Source organism: Cyclopterus lumpus, chromosome 14 (assembly GCF_009769545.1).
Source record: "Cyclopterus lumpus isolate fCycLum1 chromosome 14, fCycLum1.pri, whole genome shotgun sequence".
Lineage (NCBI taxonomy): Eukaryota > Metazoa > Chordata > Actinopteri > Perciformes > Cyclopteridae > Cyclopterus > Cyclopterus lumpus.
In genome coordinates this window covers 8763558-8784399 of record NC_046979.1, presented here as the reverse complement: position 1 = coordinate 8784399, position 20842 = coordinate 8763558, and the positions used below count along the sequence as shown (strand labels likewise).

At 39.5% G+C, this 20842-nt stretch overlaps 1 protein-coding gene across 2 annotated transcripts; it reads left to right on the top strand.

Annotated features, from left to right (window-relative positions):
• The first annotated feature begins 132 nt into the window (after positions 1–132).
• On the top strand, positions 133–20619 carry rad50 (RAD50 homolog, double strand break repair protein). Of its 2 annotated transcripts, none has more exons than XM_034550526.1 (28): positions 133–304; positions 1457–1594; positions 1825–1908; positions 2237–2388; positions 2512–2697; positions 2861–3065; positions 3767–3895; positions 4999–5164; positions 5472–5530; positions 5842–5976; positions 6196–6402; positions 6640–6822; positions 7081–7238; positions 7330–7505; positions 7956–8193; positions 9315–9504; positions 11405–11531; positions 12228–12421; positions 12819–12929; positions 13269–13361; positions 13606–13719; positions 13875–14002; positions 14180–14281; positions 14518–14640; positions 18751–18836; positions 18938–19080; positions 19276–19409; positions 19783–20619. In XM_034550526.1, the coding sequence occupies exons 2-28, from the start codon at positions 1466–1468 to the stop codon at positions 19967–19969; spliced, it is 3939 nt and encodes a 1312-aa protein (XP_034406417.1). In that variant the 5' UTR covers positions 133–304; positions 1457–1465; the 3' UTR covers positions 19970–20619. The 2 variants fall into 2 exon arrangements, 1 of the variants encoding a protein (XP_034406417.1); XR_004611055.1 differs by having other exon boundaries at positions 143–304; positions 19276–19569; positions 19783–19834.
• Positions 20620–20842: the final 223 nt, after the last annotated feature.

The following is a 20842-nucleotide window of genomic DNA, read 5'->3' as shown; positions in this document are numbered from 1 at the left end:
CACACAAGGAAATATTTTATAGTTATAGAAGAAGAAAAAAGGTTACTCGGAGTGAACGGAGATGAGGGGACTCTCATGATAGCGTGCATTTCCGGTCTATAGGTTTCTGTTCACGATCCCAGACCCGGAAGTAAGAAGTCGCCGCCCACGTCACGTTCCGTTTAGCGCGAAAACTGTACGTTCACGTGTGAACCACAACAACTGTGAGGTGGGTTGAATCCAGGGCACGCACACGGCTGGAGTCGACTGCTACCAACGAACATCATTCTCGTTTCACTGCGCTCGAGGAGCCCTTTGTTGGACAGTGAGTTTGCTAACTATAAAATACACGCAACGCAGCATATGAGAGCCAAACTAGCTCGCCTGCGGAGTTGACAGGGAGCCATGAGTAACGTGAGCTAACGTGTCACCGGTGTTACGGTTTAACAAGCGACCCTGTTAACTGGCGACTTTCAGCCTAATAGCTCCTTATTGTCGTAGCAACAGCTGTTGGAAATAGGAAGAGAGTTATGAAGTCACCAGTTAACAGGGGTCGCGTGTTACACCGTAACACCGGTTGTGTACGATGATTCCACCCAATGGCCTCGACACATTAAAGGGTATTGGCTTGTTCAACGTCATAATCTCTAAAAACACATAAACGCTTTTTTAGATCAAAGGGTCATTCCTGAATAAGTAATTTAAAGTTTGTTCAGACCAGTATTTGAGTCATAAACTTTGTATTATACTTTAATATCTAACGCTAAACATCAGCGATATGTCGTGAATGAAACCGTTTTATTTTACGACAAAACACGACATCGTACATGGAGAAGAGATGGTGATCATGAATTACAATGTCATTTTTAATCGGCCAGAGTTCTCAATTCTTTTAATGCCAAGAACTTAAATGCATATAAAAAGAGTAATTTACTTACACTGATTTTTATAACAGATTGTTATAACGTTTAGCAACGTTTGACTGTGTACTGAGTTTGTTCACACTTACATACAATTGCTGTGTTTCTCATAGTTTAACTATTGTTTAAAATGTAAAATGTAAAAACTACTTGCAAGTCTGTTGGTCCATATGACCATTTTATGATTGTAAACACAGCAGCTCAAACGTGCATTTTTGATGACTATATAAAAGTTTTCTACACTTTTTCAGCACAGTACTTTTTGATAAAGTGTATACTATTTAAGGCCAATTTGAAAAACGACCTAAATATATTAGTAGACTGACAGCACCTTCAAAACCAAATATCTCAGTCAGCAGATTAACCGATATCACTGGTCACCATTATAATCCTGGTAGTCAGTGTAGCTACAGATACATTTTTAGGAGGCATTGCAAGATATGTAAATATTCCTCCTGCTGTTGCATGTCTCTTGGTCTCACAGTGAAATGCTTTCCTTTGTCTTGTTTTCTCCTCTCTCTCTCTTAACACTTTCTCTTTCCTTTTTTCTTTTTCAGAAAGCAAAAATGTCAAAGATAGACAAGATGAGCATCCTCGGGGTGAGGAGCTTTGGGATTGAGGATAAAGACAAACAAGTCATTTCATTCTTCACTCCGCTGACCGTGCTGGTTGGACCCAACGGAGCAGGGAAAACGGTATGAGAACATGTTCTGAGGAGACCAATGGTAGACTTTGAAGCATCACCGGAAATAAGGAACAAGAAAGTTGACAGTATGCATTGCGATGAGACTAACTGGTCTGGGGATTTTTACTGGTTTTAAATATATATTTTGCATAAAGCCACAGCAAAATATGGAACAACTAAAAATAATAACTGCAACTCTCAAGTTTTTATGGCATGAACTTTTTTCTTTTCCCTTTCCAGACGATTATTGAGTGCCTTAAGTATGCAACCGCTGGAGAACTTCCCCCTGGATCGAAAGGAGGTGCATTTGTTCATGATCCAAAGGTGAGTGTACCTCACTGCTTATTATGCAGGGATGTTACAGTTTCCACAGTGCTCCATTTTTACTTTAAAAATGTAAAGTTTCTCACTCTTGAATCATCTTACGTGTTCAAGTAACACTGATAATTATGTGACAGGAACAACAACATTTTATGAATCATTATTGGAATGATTGGGCCAATTTGTGATGACTGATCATTACAACAAGCTCATGTATGTGTTTTTTTTATTGCCATTACTATTTGAATCCTCACCTAATAAAAGTCCTCGTCAGCTGAGGATCCATTAGGCTATCTTTTGTCAAAGTAAGTTCTTGCTGTGTGAATTCCAGGACGCCCATGAGACGGATGTGCGAGCACAGATTCGACTCTTATTTACCGACGTCAATGGCGAGAAAGTGACTATCCTTCGCTCCATGTCCTGCACTCAGAAAGCAAAGAACTACACCTTCAAAAGCTTGGAGCAGGTCATTATCAGGACGAAGTAAGCCACAGTCACAAGTGTCTTTACTCACTGGTTCGTGGAAAAAGAAAATAAATAATTTGGTACTGATATTTCTGTTACTTGATCCTTTTTCTTGACATGTGACCTTCATCATTCACCCAGGGACGGTGAGAAGGTGAGCTTGTCGTCAAAGTGTGGCGAGCTGGATCGAGAGATGATTTCTGCACTGGGGGTGTCGAAGGCTGTGCTGAATAATGTCATCTTTTGTCACCAAGAAGAGTCCAATTGGCCACTTTGTGAGGGCAAAGCGCTCAAAGACAAGTTTGACTCCATCTTTGCTGCAACCAAGTAAAGAACACTCATTCTTATTTTTGTCTTTTTTTTCCTTTTTGTAACTCATCACAATCGTAATCATTCTGAAGCCAAGCAAAAATATGAAACTACATAATATGCCATTCAGATGCAGTAAGAGGGGAAACCCTGTATTACTATCTCTTTGTGCTTCTCTCAGGTATATCAAAGCTCTGGAGACGATGCGTCAGTTGCGTGCCAAACAGAAAATCACAGTCGGCAAATGTCAAGAGTCGTTAGTCTACCTGAAGCAGAATAAGGAGAAAGCCAGGCAGATGAGAGAAACCGTGGCCACCAAGGAGGCCCAGCTGATGGCCTCTAGAGACAGCATCAAGCAGATAGAGAGCCAGATTGAGCCACTGGAGGTGTGTATGTGTTGATTGTGTGTGTTGATACACGTTTCAAGACAAAACCAACCAATGGTTGTGTTGGTCAGATATTATTTAGCGTAGTTCTGTTCTGAAATGCAAAGTTGATTTAGTGAGCTTTCAAACTTTGTACTATTAGTTTGACCAGATCTTTGATCATTTTAAGATGACACATACTGTGGAAAGTAGTGTAAAAAACTATGTTCCTTTTGAATACAACACATTGAGGTGTGCACTGATAAATCGACAGACCACTTATTTGTATCTAATAATTTTTACACTATTGAATGTAAAAAATAATTCCAGATCGCCATTACCAGTCAAATTAATGATACAGAGATACACTTTTTCATTTTACAGCTGTAATCAGCAAATGTATTGTATTTAATTCAACAACAATTGTTAGATCTTTTACAATAGCAATTAATTACATAATAACTAATTAACTAATCGATTCATCAAGTATGAGTTTCAGCACTAGATATGGTATCACTCTGAAAGAGATCGACAGTTATGTTAGACGCTCTTTATGCCTTAGAAGCCGAGATGAAGCCCAGCAGCTAAGATCACATCATTTAAGTGAAACATACAGTAAGCCGAGTTGGATTACTGCATGTCTACAGGTGTAGGCACATCTGAAGGGTAATTGTAGTGCACCTCAAGTTAATAATTAACCTTTTTTAATGATTTCTTTTCAGAATCTAATGACTGATATTGACACAAAACTGGGGAAAGTGATGAAGCTGGACAACGACATCAAAGCTTTAGACAGCAGGAAGGAACAGATGGAGGTTGATAACAAAGAGCTGGAAGAAGCCATGGAACAGGTAACATAGCACTAGGTAATATGAACATGAAAACAAACCCAAAATAATTTATTGTTATATGATATGAAGGATTCATTTGACAAGTTTCCAGCACTAAAAGCAGTGCTCACCCTCCACAGACAATACTAAGTGTGGAGGCAACACATTGGAAACCTGACAAGATTCTTAAAAACTTAATTAAAGATTGTGAGACAGAAAATGAAATGCATGAACGAAGATGCTAAGAGTCAGTCCCCTGATTTGTGTCTGTTTGAGAACACCTGTTTAATAATGCTCCAGACTCCACTCCGTTAGTGTAATTCGTCTAAATGGGAAACTAACAGAAAGAGTGCAGATGGTGAATGAGGTTGTTGTTGATTCTGTAATCAAGCCAGTTCATCATTGTTTTGCATCGACATGAAGGACTTTTACTACTGTTTGGTGTTTCCACTCATCTGCCTTACAGGAGCCAGGAATTTCTTCCTCCCATCTGGTTGTTGCTTCTCACCCGTTTATATGTTTGCATTTGAAGAGTGATTGTTTTTGTTTGAGAGAGCGAACGCGTCACAAACCGAGTGTCCTTCTGTGTATTTGTTGCCTCGCGCTATTCTGAATTGTCAGAGTGATATGATTTTGGCCACGGTTGCCACTTGCTTTCTGTTGCAAAGTGGCCCAAAGTCATTTAGTTTCTCCCTTGGAAGTAAAACAGCTGTCAATGTTTGTTTTATTTTTGTTAAAAAGATTATTTTTTTGGCATAGATTTGTCATTAGTGGGCAGCTGCCAGTGAAGAGGCAGACAGGAGAGGGACGGTATTACGTGCAACAAAGGGCCCTGGCTGGAATCGACCATTCGGCTACCAAGGCGCTCCAAGTCTTGCTTGTTTACTGTAGTTGCACTAATGTAATGTAGTAATTATGTAATGCTCTTACTGTATTCAGGTATTATCCCTGAAGCAGATGAACGCTGCATCTTTTGTCCAGATTGTTTTCAAAGATCCATTAGTGCACTTATTTTTTATCATGGAGGGCCCTAGTGGAGTCAAACCTTTGTCCCCGACAGTTTGCTAAGCCGTCCTGATTGATCTTCAGAGCCGCTCTAAGCCAGTTAACTGTGTGTGCGGCAGGTGTTCCAGGGTTCAATCGAGCAGCTGCAGGATGTTTACCAGAACCACCAGAGGACCGTGAGAGAGAAGGAGCGGAGGCTGACAGAGTGCCAGAAGGAGCTGGAGAGAGCTGGACGGGAGTGTCAGAGACTCAACAGAGTCAAGGCTGATCTCCTGGTAGAACAAGGTACACACACATGCACACATGCACCAGTCTAAGTACCGGGGTAAACTTTGTCCAAAATAGCATTTTGCTGAATCATTAAGCACACCACACTATTCTAGATTTTTTTGGTGCAGCATTATCTGATGGCATACATCTTTGAGTGCACCGGCAGAATGTCAGAATATATCCTAGAAACAAGTCCAAGGGGGGCTTGAAATACTCTGCTATTCTCAAGATATGTACAAGGAAGGATGGACAGACAGGTGGACAAATAGAGATATCTCCTGAAGACTAAATCTGCTGCTAAAATCCCCCTCTCTTTTCCCAGGTCGTCTACAGCTGGAGGCTGACCGCCACACTCAAAACATCAAGAACCGCGACACTCAGGTGGGAGGAAATCTTTTAGTTGTTCGTTTGGAAGCGATACACTTAACAGTTTTCATGACATCGAGCTCTTGTTTCCACGGAGGTCAAATGCCGTTATTATAAGTCACTTTGGACAAAATGGACCGTATTATTGTAACGTAAAGAGCAGGTGAACTCCACCATCTCTCATACAACACTCAGTTTTATTTATGTACATTAAAAACTAATAATGTTCTATATAATAAAACACACTTAAATGCATTTATTACAAAATTAAGAATATATCACTTTGAAACTGGTTTGATGTAAGTTCTTGCATTTCTCTCTCTCAGGTTCGCTCTTTGTCGTCCTATCTGGAGATGGAGGGTTACGACCGGCCACCCTTCACTACCCTTCAGCTTGAGAGCTTTAATCGTCACGTCACACAGAGACTTGAGCAGGAAAAAGAGACAGTCAGTCAGGTTATGGTAAGAAACGCCCTGATCACAATACGTATATTTACTACCGGTAATATTTTTTGCAGCCGTGGCATTTAATGCCATTAACCAACTGTGTTATTTCACATACAAATTTACAAAAAAGTAAATTCTACCTCCAAGAAATACTTTCAGTAACTTTTTGCCGGATCATGAATAAATGTCCTATTAATGTAATGCCTGATTCCTCTTATTATTCTGTACACTCAGGCGGACCTGCAGGAGAAGGAGCAGCAGAAGCAGCACTCCATTGATGAAATGAGGGATAAGAAGACTGGCCTGCAGAGAACTGTGGAGTTGAAGAGAGACATTCAGGGGAAGAAGCAGCAAGAACTGAGGAACATCGGGGAGGAGCTGCAGAGGCTGGAGGGTTCGTCTAGTCGTCTGCAAGAACTGGAGAATGAACTGGCTAAAGTGGTGAGTATACACACAATGGCTATGATGAGGTTTTCTTAGATGGTGTACATTTCCACAGCTAGTAAGTTGTGTGTTAAAGTGTGCCTGCTTGTCTTGCACGTTTAAGTTTCTCTCCTCTCACCCCTCTGTTCAGTTGGATAAAGAATCAGCTATGTGGATAAGTACATGAGCATGAACTTATGACGTGACTTATTTTTATGAAGTCGCAAAACTTTCTGTGTGTCTTTTCATCTTCAGGAGCGTGAGCTACAAAGTGCAGTTCAGAGCGCCAACGTGGAGGAGCTGAAGGCAGAGGTGGTGGAGCTCCAGAGAGAAAAGGCCGAACTTGACCGCACACAGAGAAAGCTCGACCAAGAGATGGGGTCACTCAACACACACACCACCGCACGCACCCAGATGGACATGCTGAAAAAGGACAAGGTAATATGTAACCTAAATTCATTGGAAGGCAACTGGTGTTGAACATTCTCCTCTGGCTCTACTCTACTATTTCTTCCTTTTTCTCCCCCTCCCTCAGTAAAACTGAGTGACCCCATGCGGGTGGTACTTTAACCCTGTGTGCTTATCTCCTCTCTCTGCTTTTCCTCTTCATCTTTCACCCCTTCTTCCTAACCTGCTCCTGTCGCCTTTCCCTTCTTTGATGTCCCTCTCATCTTTCCTCTTAATTCATTCCTCCAGACGGAGAAGGAGGAGCAGGTTCGTAAGATCAAGTCTCGCCACAGCGAGGAGCTGGTGACATTGCTGGGCCACTTTCCCAACAAGAGAGAATTGGAGGACTGGATCTATGTCAAATCTAAGGAAATCAACAGCACCAGAGACAGACTTGCCAAATTCAAGTTAGTAAGATGTATTTACATCAAGGCATAATAAACAAAAATGTAAATATAATCACTTGTTATGTTGTGATATTTTGTTCATAATTCTCAGCAAGGACCTGGCATCGAGCGAGCAGAATAAAAGCCACATTGCTGCTGAGGTACGGAAGAAGGAGCAGCAGTTAGCCAGCGACGAAGAGAAGTTTTTCAACATATGTGGCAGTCAGGATCTGGAGCAGGACCTGGGCAAGCTACGAGAAGATCTGGAGAAGAGCTCTAAACAGAGAGGTAAATTAGAAGGAGCTTCGTGGCGTAGACACAAATAGACGTTCATATAGAGAGATGAGACGTCAAAACTGGCTAAACGTTGTCTCTCTCTGTTCACTCCCTAAATATTACTTTGTGTACTTTATTTACCGCTTTTTTGACTGACTGAATTTTAAGTTGGAGAATAATGCACTGTACAGTGCACACACAATTCTCACAATGAAATGGACAATGTGATATCCATAGCATGTGCACCACTTTTTACTCAACATACAATGCTTGCCATTTGGTAGATATGCGAGTTACATTTATGTGAGACTAGCTTTAGTACTGGCAGCGTTGATCTCTATGCTTCGAGTAGAACAACAAAGAAGGAGCAGATGACTCTAATGTGCAGCAGAAACGGTAGAAGTAATGTAAGTAGTAAGACAATTTTTCTTCCTTCCTCCACCTGTGTTTTTTTTTTTATAGCCATGCTAGCTGGAGCCACAGCCGTGTACACCCAGTTCATCAGCCAGCTGACAGAGGAGAGAGAGCCCTGCTGCCCTGTGTGCCAGCGGACGTTCCCCTCAGACTCTGATCTGCACGAAGTGGTTAGTGACATGCAGTCCAAACTACGCCTGGTGCCAGACAAGCTGAAAAACACAGAGCAGGACCTGAAGAGGAAAGAGCAGAAGAGGGATGAGATGATGGCCCTCAGACCTGTCAGGTATGAAGACACCTGGGTCTGGCAAGACAGAGATTGTGTTTTTTTATATATATATATATATATATATATATATATATATATATATATATGTGTGTATATATATATATATATATATATATATATATATATATATATATATATATACCTTTTTATAGAGGCACAACAGAGTGGTTCCAGCAGTATGGCATGTAGAGGCTGCGGAGCACTATATTGCTGCGCCACATTTCAAATAAATTACTTTTGACAAAAACAGGAAGGACAAATAGAGACTTTTTATTTTAAATACTAAAGTTGTGTATTGCATCTCTAAATAATTTTTTTTTAAAAAAGTACAAAAAATTGGACAACCCAAAAGAAGAATCCAAAGGTTTTAGTTTAAGAGTATAAAAGTGAACTTCTTGTCCTTTTTCTCTTCCCATGTGTTTGTTAAAAGCCTCTGAACACCAAAACAGGTGTTTCAGTTATTCTGGCTGATTAGATTTCTCCTCCGGTTCAAGGTTGAGCCGGCGCTTTGATGAAGATTTATTCGGCACAAATCTTCATCTACCAATAAGAATGATGACGTTTTTTTCTTACCTAACAGTCAGTTTAGTCTAAACGCACCCACACAGTCCTGGAAAGAGGTCTAATCGGCCACTAAAACACACCTGTGTGTCGTTACTGGGAATAGAGCACAGGAGGTTTAAAGACATGTACCGCCACTAGATGGAGCCATATTCTCATGATTGAGATTTCCCTTCCATTTCTCTCTACTGTCTTTTCATTACCTAAGAAGAGCAACTTCTTTTCAACAATTGAAGTGATGAAAGAAACAAATGTACACAGCTTAAATATGGGTTTCATTGATAGACTCTCCTAAAAATTAATATATTCTTTGGTTATGGTGTACTGTTGTAAGTTAAACAGCTACTCTGTGGTTCAGGGCTCTTCTCAAGTTAAACGTGTATATATATTATTTTATTTTGTTATCATCCATCCACCGTAGGCTTGAGAGACAACTGTTCCCTGAATAACAGCGGGGAGTTAAAGAAGAAAGAATGTTGGATAACAGTATAAATAAATAGCATACACTTTTATTATCCGCTCAAAAGTACATTTATATTCTCTTCCATGCCTCCCAGGGAGTCCATTGTACAGTTTCAGGAAAAGGAGTTGCCTGAGTTGAGGAATCGCTTGCAGACTGTAAACAGAGAAATCGAGAGGCTGAAGGGCGACGTGGAGGAGCAGGAGACTCTGCTTCGCACCCTGATGTCAGAAGAGGAAACAGCCAAGGCCTGCCTGCAGGACATATCGCTCATGGACAGATACCTGGTACCACCCTCCTGTCTGTCTCACTCTTTCTGACCACATTTGTCCCTCTCCATCCTGTACACTCTTCCAACAGATTAGGGGTAGGGACAAAAATCAATATAGCGTAGTATCGTGGCATTATGCGTGGAGATTATTGAATTGATACATGAAGGCCAAGTATTGCTCTGTTATTATATAAACTATTAACAATGCAATTGGGGATGTTGGGATTAACCAAATTGGCTGTAATTGCAGTTGAAAGCCGCTCAGCTGAAGAGTTGCTGTAAACATTTCAGAAGTAAACAACAATCCAGCCTTTTATCTGCCAGAAAATGCCTTAAATTGGTATTGTGGGAGCATTTTGGATATAGACAATGACCAGAGAGTAATGTGAACCGTGTATTAATTTAAGTTTTACCATCATAGTGTGAGGGGGAAAAAAGAAGTAGATTGTCATTGACCTAGATTCAGGTTAAAATATGCGATTTGGAGATTGGCAGTGATTTCTAGTGGCTGGTCTGATAATGAAACATGAGAACAACAAATTTGTGTTGAGATCAGCCTAAAAGAGCTTTCCATTGAGTTGCATTGTGGTGCGTTCAAGCTTCATTCAGGAAAAATGGGTATCGTTAGGATTTTATTGATACTACGCTTAATAATTCATTAATTAACTCTTATATGGTTAACTATCGATACTCGTATTTGCTTTTAGAGTATATTGTAAGAAAAAAGGACATGCATAAAGAAAAGTTGCAACATTGCTTTATTATTCTTGTATGTATACAAATGGGCTTTAAAATACATTCAAGCTCAACAATTAGCTTATTGATTACCTTTCATTTATTAAACTATTCCAATTATCCAACTCCGTAAGGCATCGCTCACGTTACCTGCCGTGGACAAGGGTGGACGGCTGCTCGCCAAACAGTCGAAAACTGAATGAATTGCTGGTATTACCTCCTTTTTAATTGGAAGGGTTTTATTGCATTTCTGACTGACAGTTATGAGCATCTACTGGAGTAAAATGTAGCCACACTTCCATCTTTTTCTTCTCTTTGTCTTAATGTGTGTCTCACGCTGTACAGAACCGGAGTCGATGTGTGTGTCAGAGTAAACGCAACTAAGACGGGCACAGAGAAGGAGAGAGGAGGTTTGAGACGCTGCTATTTTCTGCAGAGATCTCACTCTGTAACTTCTAAAGTACCGATAGCACAACCGTTAACTACGGCGCTTATCAATACTCCAGGTTTTACTAATGAAGAACCTGTTCCTATTCAGAACTGGGTTTTGGGAAGGCATTCCTTGTATTATCATGATGTGTTCAAATGTAAAATTTAGTTTTGGTGATAAACTAGAAACTAAATTCACAGCAACATAAATCGATATTAGAGATGAATGATGACCACTTTAATTTCTCAACATTAGCTCCAACAGCGTATAATACATAATTAAAATGACTGTTAAGAACAATGGATCAATTAAAATATTTTATTTCCTAATCATTTGAATTTTTATAATGCAAATCACCACTATAGATGACTTAAATAAAGTAAAAGGATATAGTATATATACTTATTTTAGTTCATTGGCTATAGGCCTATTAGAAATGGACTGAAGTGAGAAGAACTAAGTGAAAACGTGTGCCTCTGGTGATTCCCACCCCTACTACAGATGGAGACCATTAGAGGCATTCTTCTCTTTTCAGTTGACATATTTTACTGATAAGTTTCAAATAACAGCAGTGTGGGACAATAAAGGTGATTACAATTGGCATTTTAGTTGTGACACAGATGAATCTTGGTGATTTAAGAAACATCACTGGAAGACATTGCTAATTCCTGGAGATGTATACACACACCCCTTCGCCGTTGTGTCTTTCTTACCTTATTTATTTACCTTACTAATATGTGTTTCTTTCCAGATGGACCTGAAAGACTTGGAGAGGAAAATAGCTCAGCAGGCAGCCAAACTCCAGGGAGTGGACTTGACCAGAACCATCCAGCAAGTCAGTCAGGAGAAGCAGGAGACTCAGCACAAGCTAGACACCAGTAAGATGGCATCATACAGGCATTCCCACAGAGGGAAATTCCAGTCTGGGTTCTGATGTAGTTTTGCCACCAGTAACTTTAATCATCTTTGACTACATAAACAGCAATTTTGAACAAGGCGACTTTAGCTTGATTATCTTAACCTCTAAACTTCAAATGAGAACGATTGTGAACGCACTTAAAAAGCTATCACCACAAACTTCAGTCTGAGATTATTGTGAAGTTGAATTACTTTTGAGAACACTTTAAACTACAACTGAACATTATAACCTTCATGAAGCTATGATTTATTTAAGGTCTGCTGTATTATACTGCATTTGTTTTAGCTTGGTGTGCCTAATAAACTGGCAACTGAGTGTCTTACTTTAAAAATAGTCTACATATCTCAATAATGTAGATGTACCGTACTTTATATACACAAATGTTCCCTTTTTTTTGTCCCTTCCGTTCCTGTTTGTCTGCTAAGCAGAAATGCCAAAAAAAGACTTGAATAATGCTTAAAATAGGTAATCAATCAAAGCGCTGAGTTTTTGCGTCATTAAATTAATTTAAAAATCTGAGCTTTCGACTACTTCAACACTATAGATCCCTTGTTGGTCTCAGCTGCAGATTGACTCTGCGGGTCAGATGGTAAAGAGAATGGAGTGTAAGCTCTTTTTGTCTTTGTCCGTTTATAACTTTATTTTGTACTTGCAGCCTCCAGCAAGATGGAGCTTAACCGTAAGCTGATCCAGGACCAGCAGGATCAGATTCAGACGCTGAAAAGTGCTGTGAATGAGACCAGAGCAGAGAAACTTCAGCTGAGCAGTGATATGCAGAAAAAGCAGCAGCTGGAGGACCAGTGTGTTGAGTTCACCACTGAAATACACGCCTTTACCAGGGACATCAGGGTACTTTTTATTGTTTTTGTTTATGCGAGCTACTTCTCGAAAGATGTTGATGTAGAGGCACTTGGACAGGACACAAGACTGTTTATAGTGTTTAGTCTTTTCAAGTTCACCCTCTAGACTCGTTAATGAGATGGTAATGCAGATTTTAAACATGATATTTTGTTGTCAGTTTGCATATTTCTGTTCCATACAAAGAAATATTCACTTGTACAGGCAGGCAGTATCCTTGCTATCTTCTCATTTGGGCATGGCCTGCATGTTGAGTTATACTGCCATGTGCATGTACTCAGTCAAAAACGATTTTGTGGTGTTGTTTTAATTTATATTCGACATGTTTGCTTCAATTCTTTATTTCTGTTGATGTTGTCACTGTTCCTCTCACTTTGTGTCCAACCAGGAAGCCAAAGAACAGCTGTCCCCTTTGTCTGCTGCTCTGGAGAAGCTGCAACAGGAGAAGCAGGAACTGGTGGAGCGCAAGAGGCAGAGGCAGGAAGAGGGGCAGGAGAAGGTGGACACGTTCTCCCTTTTGTTAATTCATATATATATATACCAAAAGAGAAAAATATATAACAAGGAGAGGCAGATATAATCTACCTTGTCCAGTCCCATGTCAGTGAATTAACAGTTTGATACATCACAGTGAATAAGATATATATCAAATTAAACTTCATCCAACTCAATGTCAAACAAGTCACATGTCCTGATAATGATTGAAGTGTTTCTACAACAAGTTAGTTACCATTAAAAAAAAACGAGTAAGGATGGAATAAAAGCAAGTTTGTAACTTCTTCTGCTACATTTTGATCATCTTAATCTTGTCACTATTCTAACACTTTGTTTGTGACAGATCAGTACCATTAAAGAGAAAGTGAAGGCGGTCACCACCTTGGAAAGAGACATCGCCAAATACGTTGATGAGGGCAAAGATGAATACAAAGAGGTAACATGTTTGCTACTATCATACATGATACATCCGAGTGTCTTGATACCTCTATTGTTTATTTTGTGATGGACATTAGTAATGTTCACATGTTTATCATAAGGTTACATTTACGCCGTCTTCATTCACTCTGAAACACCAGCTTTCCTTTTCTTGGAATAACTTTTTTTCTTTTGATGTCAGCCGTAGAAGCTTTTTTGAAAGTACTGAACAAGTTGATTGACATTGTCTGTTTTTGCTGAAGCAAAAAGAGGCTGAGCTTCAAGAAACCAACACTCAGCTCCATGAGGCTGAGAAGTATAAAGAGAAGATCAACAAGGAGATGGGAAACATCCGTCAGGACATAGACACTCAAAAGGTACGGCCTCCCAAGTTATTGTTGTCTTAATTTCTCTTTTCTTTTAATTTGTAAATTAAATCCACCATTATACTGTTTGGCTCAAATAAAGTCTGAACTTTCCCTATTTAGAGGAGGGAAGCAGTCTGAAAGGGTAACTTTTCTTTATTATTTAGGTCCAGGAGCGCTGGTTGCAGGACAACTTGACCTTGAGGAAGCGTGTTGAGGAGTTGAAGGACGTGGTGGCTAAACGTGGTGCTCTATTGAAAGACATGGGCAACATGCAAGTGTTGCAGCTACGCCAGTAAGAGCACTACACCATTATTATTCATCTGCAAGAGCAATACATTTGCTAACTGTTGAAGACATCCCCAATCTCTTTTACCATGGCGGTATCACACTTGTTATGGTTACTTGCAGTCAGACTGGTCATAACATTAGAGGTTACCCACAATGGTTTGACCTTTCTGTGGTTGTCCAGAGAACGACGCGAAGCAGAACGCAAGCTCGAAGAGTTGAAGAAGAACCGCAGCATTGCACTGGGACGCCAAAAGGGGTTCGAGGAGGAGATACTTCATCACAGGTGAGATATGCAGATACCTCTAGTATATAAGGCAGCCTATAGTGGTGAGGAAATAAGTATTTTCCCATTAACATTGTCAATATAAACTAAGACTAAGAAACAGGTAATTTTTTCGCTGGTTTCTGTCCAACCATTTTGCTACTTTAGTGTTCATCACTACTGATGGTTCCAGCTTTAAATTAATAATTTGGTGTCTGTCATGAATTCAACTTCTTATTTGAACTGATTGCTTACAGAAAAGAGCTGCGGGATGATCAGTTTGGCAAAGCTGATGAGCTCTACAAAACCAAGATGATAATCATGAGGACAACGGAGCTGGTCATTAAAGACCTGGATCTGTACTACAAGGCCCTTGATCAGTAAGTGTTGCCCAAACATGGACACATACACTCAAAGTAGGTGGTAACCACAACGTATTTATCAAGTTTATCTAATCAGAGATTGCAATAGATTGATAGTGTTTTAGTGGGTTTTTAATGTTGAGATATTTCTCGCAGACTTTTGATACTTGAGAATGCCAGCTGGAAATCACTTCTAATTCATAAACCTTACATTATTAGCACAGTAGCATCTTATTATTATGGTTATTGTGATTCCCCACAAGGATGATGGTGTGAACTAGTAGAAGCAAATGTCAAACGTTGACCTGGGAACCTTTTTATATGTACGTACACAATGACTCAAACTGAAACGGATCTAAATGAATAATTTAACCGCGAAACTGCAGAGATGAATGTAACCATAAGTTAAAAGGCTGGGGAATTTATAAAGAATGTAGCTTACCATGGTGGATATGTTTAGAAGAACCATAAACAACACAACTATATTGTATTTAAGTATTGAGTATTCTTTTACCTAGTATCAATGACAGCTATAAAATTAATCTCTCCGAATGTATAAATAAGAAGAACGCTGCAGAAGAATTGTTTTTCTTAAAAAAACAACACAATAAGACATTATCAGCATTTGATTTTGTTCATGAAAGTGTCTTAATGCTTAGTAGGCAGTAGTGTTGGTAATTAGATTAGAGCATCCTTTGCTGAACTATCGCTTGTAGTGTTCCTGTTATGAGAAATCTGTTTGAGTAGTTCTTATCAAAGCAACCGCAAAGCTTTCAGATTGTTAGCCAGGAAGTCTGTTGCCTCATGGTGGGGACCTTTAGTTTGAGCAGTGATGTCAGTTCTCTTGTACCTTTTCCAGACTGTAGCGCTGGAGGCTTTAGAAAGGTTTTAGCTGGAAGGCTCCACAGTTAAACATTTGACTAATGCTAATAATTTAAGAATGATGATGGCACGGTGATGCAGTGTCACATCACAGAAAGTTCTGGGTTTCAAACTTGCCGACATGCTGCGGCCTTCCTGTTTGGAGTTTTTTTTTTATATTCTCTTTGGCAATCATTCCATCGTTTGATGCTCATCACTGTAAAGTTCTGATTTTAGATTTCCAGTGATGCAGCTCATCCTGTCGGTGTGTGAAGCGAACGTTTCCTCAGCTGCAGTGCAGAACTGTCAGCAGTGGCATTGACTTAATGCTGATTTATCTCAATTGGATGTAATCAGTTGGATGTGTCACTGCTGTGGCTGGCAAACAATGTAGCTGTGATCAATAAATACAATAATGATACAACAGGATATTATTCAATAATGACCAGTATACCGCTAACAAATCCTTTAATAGATTTGAGTCAAATTAAGTTGTGTCATTACGGAAAACTCGCCGACTTTACTTATAATATAAATATAATTTAATTTGCCATCTCAGTGCAGCCTACTGACTTTCATCAGAATCAGCCTTTTCTCCAAGTACATGTGTGCACATCATATTAATAAATGTTATAAAAAACAAATATAAGTTTGTATGAACATTGCTCGTATAGAAATATACAAAAAACACCCAATGGAACTTACAGTGGGAGTAAGTTCAGTTTGATGTGTTGAATGTAATATCGGTTATGTTGACAAATAACTGCTGCGTGTGTGTGTGTGTGTGTGTGTGTGTGTGTGTGTGTGTGTGTGTGTGTGTGTGTGTGTGTGTGTGTGTGTGTGTGTGTGTGTGTGTGTGTGTGTGTGTGTGTGTGTGTGTGTGTGTGTGTGTGTGTGTGTGTGTGTGTGTGTGTGTGTGTGTGTGTGTGTGTGTGTGTGTGTGTGTGTGTGTGTGTGTGTGTGTGTGTGTGTGTCAGTCAAAGTGATTACATGTTGCAGCCGTTGAGTTTCCTTTGTGTAGGTGGACAACGTCTTTGTAGATGTATCACTAGAAGGTGTTGTAGTAAATACATGATGGCTTTGCAAAGGGTGTAAATTGTATTTAAAGCTTTTCAAGTGATGTCATATTCAACCAGTATATAGGACTTGGCAATATATAGATATCAAGTTATGATACTAGATATTTTAGTATTGCATGTGTGGTCTTTTCCTGGTTTTAAAGCCTGCATTACAGTTATTACAGCTGGAACAATTTTGCGATTAATCGATAAGTTAATCAAGAGAAAACTATTATAAGACCAGAACATGACCACATTAGATGAGAATAAGTTTCAAATTGTATTTTGCACTTCCGGCATGCTGCAGGACACAAGTCATCATATTGAGTCGCATGTAGTTTATTTATTATCTTATATTGTGTTTTGTGTGATTTGTCTGATTATTCATTCTTTTGGCAAAGTACAAAACTGGTAATCAAAAGTTAAAGTCACCATGATCTCAGTAAACTACAAAATGAGTCAGCGGATGGAGATTCTAGTTCACTATTTACTGTCTAAACAATTAGTTGATTAGAAAATAATCAGCATATTAATTGACAAAGAAAATAATATTTAGTTGCAGCCCTAATGCGTCTATATTATATTGTTTATTATTGAATCAAAAGTAAAGAAAACGTTATTTATTATAATACGAGGTCAGATACATAAGATACATAAATACATTATTAAGTGTGAAAATGTCTTTATTTTCCTGTAGAAATGGACCAAGAATATACCACAATGCTTACGAGCACAACACTATCAAGTTGTTTCCCAGAATAAGATTGCATGGCTATCATTGGCAGCATTTATAATGTGAAAAGCACGACAACACACAACTTAATATGTAGTGTATCAGAGAATCTTTTTTTAAAAATTTTTTGCACCAGTTTGATTGCAAATGAAGCTCCAATAGGTCTATTGGACGCAGATGAGGCCTTCAGGACTTTGCTCATTGTGCTTTTTCAGTGGCTTTCTGCATTTCATCCACATTATGTTGTGTAATCTTGGTGGTAAACATTTGTTCCTGTATATATGGATACGTCTGACAGAGACCCTAACTGAGAATGAAAGGCATAAGTAAGCCTCACTAGGGAAGTGTGACTCACAGTCCCAGATACCATCTGAGAAGACAGCGTGTGGGTTTAGGCAATGGAGTCTGCCCTGACGCAGTGTCTGTTATCAAGATTTCAAGCAGGCCTTTGCAACTTTCCAGCAGAGCATATATCAAAGTCACAGTTTCTGTCTGAATACAACGAAAGTGTTGTCATGATGAGATGTTTTCAATTTGCAAGCGGAAAGAAACATCTATTTGAAACTCTATCTGTCACTTTGGAAGCACTTGTTGTTTGGGCATCATCAGTCAAACCCCCGAAGACAATGCTGTAACTGTCATGTACCTATAATCTCTGTTTGCTGGTTGTACAATTACGTTGAGTTAATTTCTGTTCAAACTCAAACTGCACTAAAAGCAACCGTATCCACCAGCTTTCTAATTATTTTGAATAAATATGTAAATATATACAGATAATTGATAATTTTTTACTTTTTGATAGTCTCCGTCAGCAATGTGATGCATCTCAAATATAAAATCATTTTATTCTTATCATCATGACCAATTCTTCTGTTGCATAAATAGTGTAAATACAGACTTCCAAACATGGGCTGCAGAAGAAGCGCTGTTGGTGAAACTGTTATCGCGCTGGTGTTTTCAAACCACATTAGAGTTTCTCATCAATTTGGTCAATCATACACAAAGGATTCCTGGTATGCCGGAATACAGCTTGCCTTCATATCTTTTATATCAACATATATGTTTCTCCTGTATCAATATGATATTCATTTTTTGTAAAAAAATTGCTGAGCTATCATTTTGTCATCAAATGATCATAAAATAGCTTTCAGTTGTTCAGGTCATATTTTTAATCCATATCTGTCGGTATTTACCCATGCATGCTTGTGTGCACACGCTGTGGTGTGGTCTGAAATGAGCCAACTCTCATTCTCAACATATTAAATAATAAATGTTGTTGTATTCAAAGCAGTGGTGCTCATTGTGGACTGTGTAAAAGTGTAAAAGTGTTCAAGACACAGGAAATGCTTGATAGCCATTTTGAAACCACGCGGTGTGCCTTATTCACATTTTTTACATTATTCAATTATTTTATAATATTTAATATACATTTTGATACTTCGGTGCGTAACTTTGTTTTCTTTTTGTTTTCCTCAGAACCATCATGAAATTCCACAGCATGAAGATGGGCGAGATCAACAAGATTATCAGAGATCTATGGCGCAGCACCTACAGGGGTCAAGGTGCGTCCACTTCTAGAGCTCTGATTTGTATTTGTGTGCGCAGAGTTCTCCCTCATTCCTCCCTCTCTGGGTTTCATCCTTTCCTCTTGCCCCCTCTGCAGACATTGAGTACGTGGAGATCAGGTCTGATTTTGACGAAAACGCGTCCGCAGGGGTCAAGCGGAGGATTTACAACTACAAGGTAGTTATGGTTAAAGGAGACACGCCTTTGGATATGAGAGGACGCTGCAGCGCCGGCCAGAAGGTACCAGAAAATTAAGTTTTCTTTATTAGCACATCATTCACATAAAACTCTTGCATGTGAGTTGTAAAAAGATAGAATATTTTGCAGTGAATGATTGTGTGAAAGTGAAGTACAAAACAAATTCAGATATCTACTGTAGAGTTCATGTGGAGTTTTTGTTTTTGTTTTCTCAAAACTGTGGCTTTGTGTTTCGAGGTGTTGGCGTCGCTGATCATTCGTCTAGCTCTGGCCGAGACCTTCTGTCTGAACTGTGGGATCCTGGCCCTGGACGAGCCCACCACCAACTTGGACCGGGAAAACATTGAGTCACTGGCACACGCCCTCGTAGAGTCAGTACACACCTGCACACACACAATGTTTTCACCTTAAAACATGGGAGGAGCCTCTTTGACACGACGCATCACCCAAAACCAAGTCTTAATCTTCAAACAAACCTCTGAGGAAGTGAGAACTGACCTACATTTTCTCACTCTCCAATGTGTCAAAAAAGTAGGTTTCAAACTCCGTAATGTCCTCACAAGAATAGAAGTGCACACATACATGCCACAGTGACTGTGCAACATGCTGGCTGTAACTTCACCCTCCAGCCTTGCTTTGGCCTTCAGGCCGTTATAACCGAAGCTCTGCACCGACACAATCCAAAATCCTTCTTTTGATCTGGTTTGTACTATATGACTATGTCCTCTTGCTCGCTCTCCCCAGAATCATCAAGAGTCGCTCACGCCAGCGCAACTTCCAGCTGTTGATCATCACCCACGACGAGGACTTTGTGGAGCTGCTGGGGCGGTCCAGCTACATTGAGCACTTCTACCGGATCCGTAAGAACCAGGACCAGAACTCTGAGATCGCCAAGTGCAGCATCACCTCCCTCTCTTCCTATCTCCACTGAGCAGACGAAGGACTGTACACTCTCTTGTTCTCGATGTTCAGTTGATTTAGTTTTAAAACAATCCAAATAATCAACCTGAAAAACTAATTAGATGAGCAAATCTCTGTAAAACAATATGTAAAATGTTTGTTTCAACACAAAGGGCGACCTCCTTCCTCTCTTGTTCTTCCTCCGGCTGGAAAGACATTCCCAGCAACTCTTTGGAAGCATTCTGTGTTGATAAGAGTGCCGAAACTTAAACGTTTCTTTTCTACACTGCACAAGGTCCTTCGTTCCGTCAAGAAAGTTCTAGGTGGTGTTCCTACAAAAAGTCCATAAATCCACTGCTTCCCAAATGTGAACGGTGATGTGTATCTTGCTTTAAAGTAGTTTTTTTTGTCTGACATCACAAATTATAAACATTTAAAATCAAACTGACATTGACAGTTTATGATGCTAATCAATAGCATGACCAGTTCCTATGCTTTGGACCGTGACTTATTTATTTCATCTTGCACTGATGTTTTGTATTTTTGACAAAGTGTCCAGTAGCCATCTGCTGGCCAGCAGAGGCAACAGAAGGGTGAGTTCTGCTGAAAAGGTCGTTATATTTCAATGTTTTCCACTTTGTGAGCTGAATAATCATTAAACTGCTTGTGAAGGACATGGGTTGTTATTTGTGACTGTCTCTCTTTTCACTGGAATAAGTGAATGCTCTTTTTTTTAAGTTGCCAACCCTATAAGTTACTTTCTTAGAAACATAACTAAGTGTTAGTGAAGTTGCTCATCAACCACAGGTTAATCAATCAAATCTTATCTCATTCTGCAGACTCACTGCATTTTTTTTCTGCTTTTTGTAGTTAGGGGGAAACGTAAGGCGTGGGCAAAGCAAGT